Source organism: Salvia hispanica, chromosome 5 (assembly GCF_029641045.1).
Source record: "Salvia hispanica isolate PSC_SH4W2 chromosome 5, Shi_PSC_v1, whole genome shotgun sequence".
NCBI lineage: Eukaryota > Viridiplantae > Streptophyta > Magnoliopsida > Lamiales > Lamiaceae > Salvia > Salvia hispanica.
In genome coordinates this window covers 11,282,325-11,292,129 of record NC_142696.1, presented here as the reverse complement: position 1 = coordinate 11,292,129, position 9,805 = coordinate 11,282,325, and the positions used below count along the sequence as shown (strand labels likewise).

Here is a 9,805-nt window from a genome sequence, read left to right as displayed (position 1 = left end):
CTTAGTGTGTTTAATAATCTCCCTCGGGTAGAATGATAGTAGGGTGAGAGAAAGTGATGTTTGAACGAGTATGAGGATTTGTTGGAGGAGTTGCCAATGATGATTTTTGTGCAAATTTTTTTCGAAAATCTTGTGGATATGGCTAAGTAACGTGTAATTTTCATTTCTAATTGCCTAAAGTGAATCGCATGGTGCCTTGTCTTTTGCCAAAATGACCTTGTGATAATTAAGCCTATATTATCCCTAAATGTGTGTTTTATCTCAAGCATGTCATATGTTTCTAGAACTTGCTCGCGATCTCCTTGAGTCTACATAGTGGCTATGGAGATAAGGGAGGATGTTAGGCCATTTTTATTAGCCAAATCCTATTTTTACCCGTTATGTTAATAATCCTTGTTAGCCCACTTTGAGCTTATAAACCTTTTCTTTGACAAACCGAGGGGTTGGAATTTTTTATATGGTACTTTTGAAAAATCAAAGATAAATGAAAATTTGGAAGTGGTGTTGGCAAATAAAAAACAAGTTTGATGAGGTAGAAGAGAAAAAGAAAGAAAGAAAAAAAAATAGTGATGATACCATGCAAAGCATGGAAAAAAAGAAAAGAAAAATGAAAGTGACAAAGAGTGAATAATTGGTATTTGGTGAAAAGGGTATCTTGAAGGTTGAAAAAGAGATGAAGAACAAAAGGGGAATGTGGATAGATGGGAAGAGTCTAGGCAAAGCCTAGAACTAGCTAAGATTGGGGAAGAAAGTTGGTGAAGTTGAATATGTCATATCTTGGGGATTAAAGTCACTTTAGCCAAAAATTACCTCACCTATCCAAAGAGCCTACATTACAACCTATAGAAAAGACCTTTCGGACCTTAGATCTTTAATCACACCGTAGTAGAGGAGAGTGTAGATTTCGAGCAAGCATATGGTAAACTATGCATGATTTGATGATTTGAGAGTTATGTCATGAGCCTATACACTTTGAGAGTGAGTGAAATTTCTAAAATGCACATTGCATTTTCTCCTTTTGAGGGCAAATTGGCAAGGTTGAGTACATGATAGTAGCTTGAAACAATACTTTATAATGTTATACTCCCTCCGTCCGCGAATAGGAGTCCCGGTTGGCCATTTTCATCCGTCCGCTATTAGGAGTCCCGGTTAGACATTTTATCTTGGGAGTATAAAAAATGACCCCACTTTTTCCTTAATTTAGAAGCTGCAATTAATTTTAATCCACTTTGATTGCAAATAATAATATAAATGGGTCCCACATTCCACTATCACACACTTAAATTATTACACTCAAACTTTTCTTAAAACCCGCACCCAACTCAACTGGGACTCCTATTCGCGGACGGAGGGAGTACTTGTCTACGAGGCCATTGATACTTGTTGATTACTTTATTTCTACTGAGGCAATGATGACACTCCAGCATCCTTACATGAGTTTGTTTTCTTATTTTCTTGTTCTTGTTTGGGGACAAACAAGTGTTTAAGTTTGGGGGAGTTGACCAACTCATATTTAGGCTTGTTTTATGGGTGATTAGAGAGTGCTTTTGATGATTTAACATGTTTAATATAGGTTTTTCACCACATATACACTAATTAGATGAGTTAATGGGTTAGTCGTAGTTTTGTGATGAAATCAGGTTGAAACGAGCCGAAGCTGAATTTTGAGGAGTTTTCCAGAGAGAAAACCCGACCGGGTGTTTCCCATTTCTCGGAAAACCCGGTCGGGTGTTTTGAAGAAATCGAGCTTCGGGAAGAAAACCCGGTCGGGTGTTTCACCACTTACAAATCACCCGACCGAGTGTTTTGTATACGTGCTCACTTAATCCTGATTTTCACTCCGAGTATAAAAGGGTTCTCACTCATTTTCGAATCCTAACTTCCCCCACTGCAAAATTGAGAGAGAAATCGAGAGATTCAAGAGGATTGAAGGCAAGGAGGCTTCCATCTTCAAGATATTGAAGAAGAACATTCTCCCCAACATCAAGTCCACCTTAGGGAGTTCTATTTTCTATTTCTACTATGTTTTCCTTTGTTCTTCTTGTATTTTCTTTTGTTTTTAGCTTCCACTATGTGTAGCTAAGTCTTTATTAGGGATATTGGTGAAGTTTGTATGGAATCCATGGGTTAAATCTTTATTTATGCTTATCTATCTCTTTTGTGATGGTCTTGTTGGTTATTGGGCTTTTTCATTGTCTAATTGCTTAGCTACCAATTGGATGTCTTGTTCTAATCATTGTCATTGAGAGATGCTTGGTTAGATTGTTAAATAATCAACAACTCCGTGCGTTTTATGTTATCGAGAGATGCATAGCTAGAGAGATGGCTTCGGTCCGTAGGTTTTAGGAGTCGGTCTTGAAGTGTAGGGAGGAGACTCCGACATTAGAGGCCGATCAACGCGTTAGATGCACCCGAGAGGGGGTCTAACCAATTAACCCGACCTTCCCAATTTGTGTGAAAACTACCTTTTATTTGCTTTACATTCCTAATTTTCTCTTATTTGTTTACTTGTTTTTTTATCTTAGTTAAGAAAAACTAAAAACCCTTTCTATTAGTCTAGATAGTGTTCAAAGTTGCATCATAGTACTCAAGCCGTCATTTAGTCTTCGAGGATCGATAATTTCAACTTGCCACGTGCTACATAACCCATACACTTGTGGGTGACATATTGATTGCAAATTTAGCATGAGTCACGGGTAACCCGAACACGACTCGAATTTTCGTTGTTCTTAACGTGTCGACCTAATAAGGACTCGAACCCAATAAGCTTTGATCCAAACCCATTAATTTCGTACAGATTCGTGTCGGGTTATCGTATCATGCCAACAGTTGCCAACCCTACATAAAAGATCTGTTATTAGTCCTGCTATTTATAAAAAGAAAAAGAAAAAGAAAAAAATAAGAGCTGTGATCGATGATAAATGGTCAATGGTCTTCTGATTTTACGCCGAATCGGTGGTTCAAAAAAATCTGGTTCCTTCTCCGCGGCGCAAAAACCGGTTCGGTCCAACATTGTTATCCTCAACCCTACAGGCGCACGATAGCATAGCGCCCCTCTTTTCTCGTTCCTTCTCCGCGGCGCTTTATCTCGCCAGCCTCACCAAAGGAATTTCTCCTCAATTCAATTGCGAAACCCTATCTCTATGCCTCCAACACCACGACCTCCGAAAACGCAGCTCAATAAATATTGACATTTAAGCTCTGATTTATCCGTCGTCGATTCCGTTTTCACCCGTTTTAGAGGTATCTTTATTCAATTTGATCGAATCTGTTGATTTCATTCGCTATTTGATTTTTTTTTTAAATCGTGATATGATTTTAACCGTGTATGATTTTCTTGGTTTAAGAGCAAGCGTCCGAGTAAATTTCAGTATCATACGGGAGATTTGCGATTGTTTTTAATTTTTTTTAAATTGATCCTTATGTTTTTCATGCTCTGTTTATGTGTTCGATCAGCAAAAAACAATACCTTTCATCGGTTGATGATGTTGTATCTCAATTTTCTTTCCTTCGATTGAATTTTCTCGATGTTTTTCATGCGCTGTTTATTCGTGCTATCCAAAAAAATTCTAATTTTTGTATTGATGTTATAGTCCAGGAAAAAAATTTGGCTGTAATTGATTGATTAATGTTATTTTTCAATTTTGTATTCGCGATTGAATTTGATATCATCTGCATCCCACCATACAAATGATGATCTGATGATGATCTGATATTGTCCGATTGAATCTCCTTTCCTTCAAGTGTCTTAGGAAATACCTACTTTTTTTTTCATTCAATGTTGCAAATCGGTTAGGGATTTGAATATGTTTAGGCGAGTTTGTGTTGTATGAGTATGTAAATATTTACATGTGTTTGTTATATTATACAGTTAAGTGATATGTTAGATGCTTAGAAATCTGAAATGAAGATGCCACAACCTGTCATTAAGCAAATAAAGAATGAACCAATATGTGGTTTGGGTTTGATATTATCATTTGGATGTGAGGAATTTGTTTTATATACCTATATTACAACTAGTTTTCTCTGTTGGATGTTCCTTGTGCTACATTAAACAAACTATTTATTCATTCAGTTGTTTGGCATTTGGCATCTGGTAATTAATTGCAGCAATTTGCGGATCCGAGTTCAATTAATATTTGAAATATGTTTACATTTCTGTCTTCAGTGTTGGGGATTCAAGTCTTATGAGACCAGAATCCATATGTTCTGTTTGTATCTAGCAATTCATTAGAGCAATGCGAGGGTATGAAAAAGATGTAAGCAACTCACCATCTTCAAATGTATTGGCAGGTGTCTTTCGGGATACTTCTGAGATTTTAATTTTCCAAAAACATATATTTTTCTAATAGCAGGAGTATGAAAATTGGGATGAGTATGAGGAAGATGGAGAGGAGCAAGAAGAGGAAGAAGGTGGTGATGATGATTATGAAGAAGTTCATCAGCCCACCCAGGAAGAGTTGGATTACCTTGCTATCAGGCAAAAGTTAAAAGAGTCGATCAGAAAGAAGATGAAGAAGGATGCAGGGACTGCGAACTCTGCCTCCCGCAACAAAGTGAATGCATCACGTAAAGACAAGTGAGCTTACCTCAAAATTTGATCATCTTGATGTTTTTTGGATACTGTATTGAGTGAAATGAATTGGTATACATGCCTATGAAGGTCTTTAATTTGCTATGGGTTTATTCAACCATTTTTATGCACAATTTTGGGTGCTTGAGCATTTTGAATGGTTGATTTTTGTGCTAAAGATTTTACTAATATAAATATATAACACAAGCTTTGTTGATTAATCAGCAAGGATGCTATAGCTGTATTGCATATTTATATTATAGTTGTATTGCACCCAGATCAAACTAATGTTGATGTTAACTTGTAATACTTGCAGCTATGGTTCTTTCTTTGGGCCTTCACAGCCAATTATTGCTCAGAGGGTAATCCAAGAAAGCAAGTCCTTGTTGGAGAATCCAGATCTGGCAGCAAGAATGTGTAAAAGTAGCCAAAAGGTACACTTCAGTTCTGTCCTTTTTATGTTGGTACTGTTGCTTTGATGTTGTTATGCTTTCCCTTTTTTACTTCTTGAACCTTAGATGGGCCAAAGATTTACATGTGTAAATTTTAATCTAAATAACTGACATTTCAAGCTAATGACCTAGAGAGGCGTGGTTAGTTGAATTTTGATATCAGCAAGAATCATCACTACAGTTTTGTAGTCAGTTGAATGTACTGCATTAGGATGCCTGATAGCGATTAGGTAGTTGTTGTCAGAGAACAGACAGAAGAGCAAGGCCCTACCCCAAAACTACCGTTCTTAAATAAACAACTGATCAGACATTTAGCTCTTCCAGTAAGGAGCTATTTATAATCTACTAATGAAGACTCCTACTCAACAAAGACTACTCCAAAGATACAAGTAGACTCTAAACTGACTCTAACTCTAAAAGATAAAAAGTCAATAAGCAATAATAAATAAACTACTCCATCCGTCCGCCATTAGGAGTCCCGGTCAGTTTTACTATAAATGGTAAGTAGACCCCTCATTCTACTCACATTCTATTGTAAAACTAATATATAAAAATGGACCCCACATTCCACTATCTTTTCTCACTTAGTTTCCTTTACATTTCTTAAAACCCATGCCGAACTCAAATGGGACTCCTAATGGCGGACGGAGGAAGTACTAAATATAAGGATGGGAGCATTAATTTGACCAATATCATCCGCCCCGATGTCAAAACAGCCTTGTCATCAAGGCGGATGTTAGAACTGTCTTCTCCACTCCCAAGGAACACGGACAATGCCTGGTGTCGGAAGAGGCACTGTAATAGGAACAATGTCGATGGCAGTGGCAGGAACCGGGGTGTTTCTGTAACAGGTAGCTGAATCGCTACCGTAACTGGAGGGTAGAGTGGTGGAAGGATTTGCATCGATGCTGTTGGGGACGGAGGGAATTCCCAGAATCCTTTCAGGCTGGTGACGGAAAGGTGGCTAGATGGAAGCGCATTGGGCCATTTCGTTTACGGTGCTGTCACACTCGGACTATGCTCTGATTGCATACATGGAGAGGGTTAATGGGTGCAATAGGCTGGAGTGTCGTAAACATCGTTGTCTTAGGAGAGTGTGAGGATGTCGCTGTGATTATTGGTGGGAATACCTGCAGATTGTGGTGGTAAAATGTAGCAGGAGTTGTTGGAGAATGGCTCTGATGCAAACGTTAAAGGTTATGTCGTGCTTATTGATCCTTGTGCACCACGCAAATGCTTTCCCTAATTTCGGGATCGCAACCATCGTTCGCTGCACCAAATTGGTGGAGATACGACGATTGTTGCTAGAGAACGAACATAAAACAAGAGGAGGCAAGAACAAAAATTGAATGACAGACTAAAAACGGAATAATGCTGATGTAATTGAATGATAAAAAACTAAAATGCAAAGATAATCCTTTGGCGAGGCCCTATGGCTGAATTACTGACTGAATTAAACCAAGTAATCAAGATGTATAGCTCATCATATCTACAAAATATATGGATTGAATCGTAGAACATCCTCTATCAGGATTGAACCCTATATATCTCTTTTTGACATAGGTCTACTCTGTTTCCTTGCACTAGCAGTTTGAAAAAACTGAAGACACGCCTATGCATGGAAATATCACATCCTATCAATGTTGTCAAATAGCGGATATAGTGGGAATATGGTACTATTGCATAGCGTTCGGCGATGGAAATGCCATGGCGCCGCCATGTCCTGCCATGGCATTGATTTTGACTATTTACCTCTTGTTTTGACTTTTTAATCTCCAATTTTGACTATAATTAACCCTTATAGACTGACCCATTGACCCATTCCCGGCTCAATTTAAAACTAAAAAGATAATTAATTAAGTTCAAATATAAATATTAAATCATATTTCCACTATCATCTTATGCTTTATTAATCGTTTTAAGAGATTTAGATGCTATATTTTTATTATTTTCTAATTTTTTGGATTAAGTATAATATATAAGTATTATTTTATTTATTTAATTATTGACCGCCGTATCCCGCCATACCGATACGCCATATCCATGTGGTGGTTGGTAGACTGCTCTAAGCCGCCATATGAGATTGATAACATTGCATCCTATATATTTATAAAAAAGTAAAGGTCAATTTTGGTCCTAAACATATGACCCAAATACGAATTTGGTCCAAAACATTCACTTTTTGAAAATTAGGTCCATAACAAATGGAAGTATCAATGAATTAGTCCTTTTTTAGAAGGACTAACGGTCAACGCTAATGGCATAGTAGCATGATTGTTAGTTTTTTGTCGGGAACCGTCAAAAAAGGACCACTCCGACAAAGATTTCCTTTCTTATGGACTGGTTTTCAAAGAGTGAATGTTTTGGACCAAATTCGTATTTTGGTCATATGTTTAGGACTAAAATTGACCTTTACTCTATATAAAATCTTTTAGTCGCCTCTCAAAGATATCGATAACATGTGTCACTGTTTTGGTTGTAACCTGTGTTTATCTGCAGGAGAAGAAGACCTATGTTTCGGCTCCTGTCAGTTCGAAGTCTCAAGCACCGCCATATGTTAAAAATGGGGTAAGAATTTATAATTTATGCTATTTTAACTGATTGCTGTACTTGTTTCTCAATTCTGGATTGCTGAAATTGTTGCAGTTGAAGAAAAAAGTTGAAATACTGAAAAATACGAGAGACTATTCATTTCTGTTATTGGATGATGCTGAGGTTCCAGCCTCCTCAAAAGGTCTATCCCCAAGAAATGTGTCAGCCCCCAAGTCTGGTGTGAGATTGCTCCTCTGTACTTTCTGGTTCGTTGACGCAAATCTTGTCGCAATTATATTTTTCTTAAGGGAACTCATACAGGTTTTTTCATGGACTTGAAGATGCACGATCTGCAGAATTCATGCATAGGAGCAGCAGACTAGTGGTGAATGGTCGTGTAAGAGAAGTTTCCAATGGTCGTGATGGCAGAAAGCCTATGCTTCCATGTAGCCAAAGTAAGGCTAAAGTTGGGATGGATAATGTGACTCATACTAAGAAGTCATCTGCAGAATCTAGGAAACAGTTTGGTAACAATAGTGGAAGTGGTCCTGGCCGGCCTCTAGGGCACAAAGTTGTGCCTTCTAAGAGTTCAGTACCTGCTACAGCGAAGTCAGCACAACCTGTTGCAAAAAATATTAACTCTGGTGTACGTAAACCAACGTCTTCATCTCTCCAACCCGTCGCACGAAGACCTATTTCATCAAATTTGAAATCTGGAAATAACAGACCTACTTCATCGCATGGTCAGCCTTCAACTTTGAGAAGACCTGTACAAAAAGACTATCATGGGACTACCAAGCCTAAGGTTGTTAGTAAGCAGTTATTGCCTTCCTCTAAGGTTCAGGTATGAACTATTAGATCAGTACAAATTAATTTTGCTTTATATTAGTTCTAAAATTTTGTAAGGGTTATTTTATTGTTTTGGTAGACGAAGATTTCGCCTCAAAGACACCCGGCACGCGTTCCTTCGCGCGATGAACGACCAAAGGCAAAACCCAAGAGGCAGCTCCATGATGAAGATTCTGAGGGTGCGGATGCCATAAATTTAATAAGACAAATGTTTGGGTAATTGAACATTTTTTATTGGTACCTTATGAATTATTCTTTTACAGAGGGAAACTTTTCCATAGTATTCAAGTATTAAAGACTACTATATTTGTCTGGCAGTTATAATCCTAATAGGTTTCGAGATGATGATGACACTGATGACATGGAGGCCAATTTTGATGATATCATTAGGGAGGAGAAACGAAGGTCAGTGAGATGCACTGAGTATCTAATTATTAAATATAAACTGGTTCATTGACATGGCTTTTTAACTTTGTGCTATAGTATTATCAGCACAGTATTATCATTGTATATAATCATGAATCATGCAGGAATTTTGGACCCATCTTTACAATATCTAAGAAGTTAAATGATTGTTCTTTCTTTATTAATGCGGTCAGTAATTAGTTAGCTACTTAGAGTTTTACATTCAGTTGCTCAGAAATCAATTTTCATATGGATTTATATTTGGAATTTATGCTAATATATGCTGCGTGCCTCTGCTGGAATTTGAACACCAAGAGTTTTTGGAAATTCAATCAATCTATCTCATTATTTGCCTTTTGTTTGTGCCTTGTATTATCCTGGAAAGAAATGTGTATGGGTTGGTGAAAATAGTGGGGTGCACTCTGATATGTGATCTTAACATCGAGCTTTTCGCTGCTTTGAATATCAAATATGTTTGCTGTGTAGTTCAAGAATTGCCAAACAAGAAGATGAGGAACAACGCATCCTAATTGAAGAGGAAGAAAGAAGGGAAAGGATGAGGCAGGCGAAGAAGCGCAAGATGAGCCGTTAAAAGGAGCCGTAAATAGATAGATGACAAGGGAAATGGAGAGGAGTTTGTTATGGTTGATTTGCTGTTGCTTTGTATCTACATGAATCGATCAAACTCTGGGAACTTGCTATAACAATTGTAATCATTTTCTATTTTGGATTCATTATTTTCTTTTTGTTGAAGGCCCAAATCTACAGTTTTATCTATATGATTGTTTCTGTTACGCCGATGGTTAGTGGGACTAATGTTTATTTGTATCAAGCTTTTGGAAAATTGTATCTTAGTGACACATTTTCCTTTCGAAATGTTACACTTTGAATGACGGTACTTTTTAAAAGAGAAATATCACTTCATACTTTATTTTATTATTTATTCATTTAACTTATAACACAATACACAACCTGCTATGTGATTGAATGCTAA

General features: G+C 37.3%; 1 protein-coding gene across 4 annotated transcripts; it reads left to right on the top strand.

Annotated features, from left to right (window-relative positions):
- The first annotated feature begins 2,965 nt into the window (after positions 1-2,965).
- LOC125188657 (uncharacterized) lies at positions 2,966-9,605 on the top strand. Of its 4 annotated transcripts, none has more exons than XM_048085640.2 (10): positions 2,966-3,243; positions 4,169-4,259; positions 4,353-4,579; positions 4,890-5,007; positions 7,525-7,593; positions 7,672-7,795; positions 7,899-8,401; positions 8,486-8,622; positions 8,725-8,811; positions 9,298-9,605. In XM_048085640.2, exons 2-10 carry the CDS (start codon positions 4,239-4,241, stop codon positions 9,401-9,403), a joined length of 1,392 nt encoding a protein of 463 aa, XP_047941597.2. In that variant the 5' UTR covers positions 2,966-3,243; positions 4,169-4,238; the 3' UTR covers positions 9,404-9,605. The 4 variants fall into 4 exon arrangements, with proteins under 4 accessions (XP_047941597.2, XP_047941598.2, XP_088915138.1 ...); XM_048085641.2 differs by having other exon boundaries at positions 2,967-3,243; positions 4,356-4,579; XM_089059012.1 differs by lacking the exon at positions 4,169-4,259 and having other exon boundaries at positions 2,967-3,243; positions 4,356-4,579.
- The last annotated feature ends 200 nt before the right edge of the window (positions 9,606-9,805 follow it).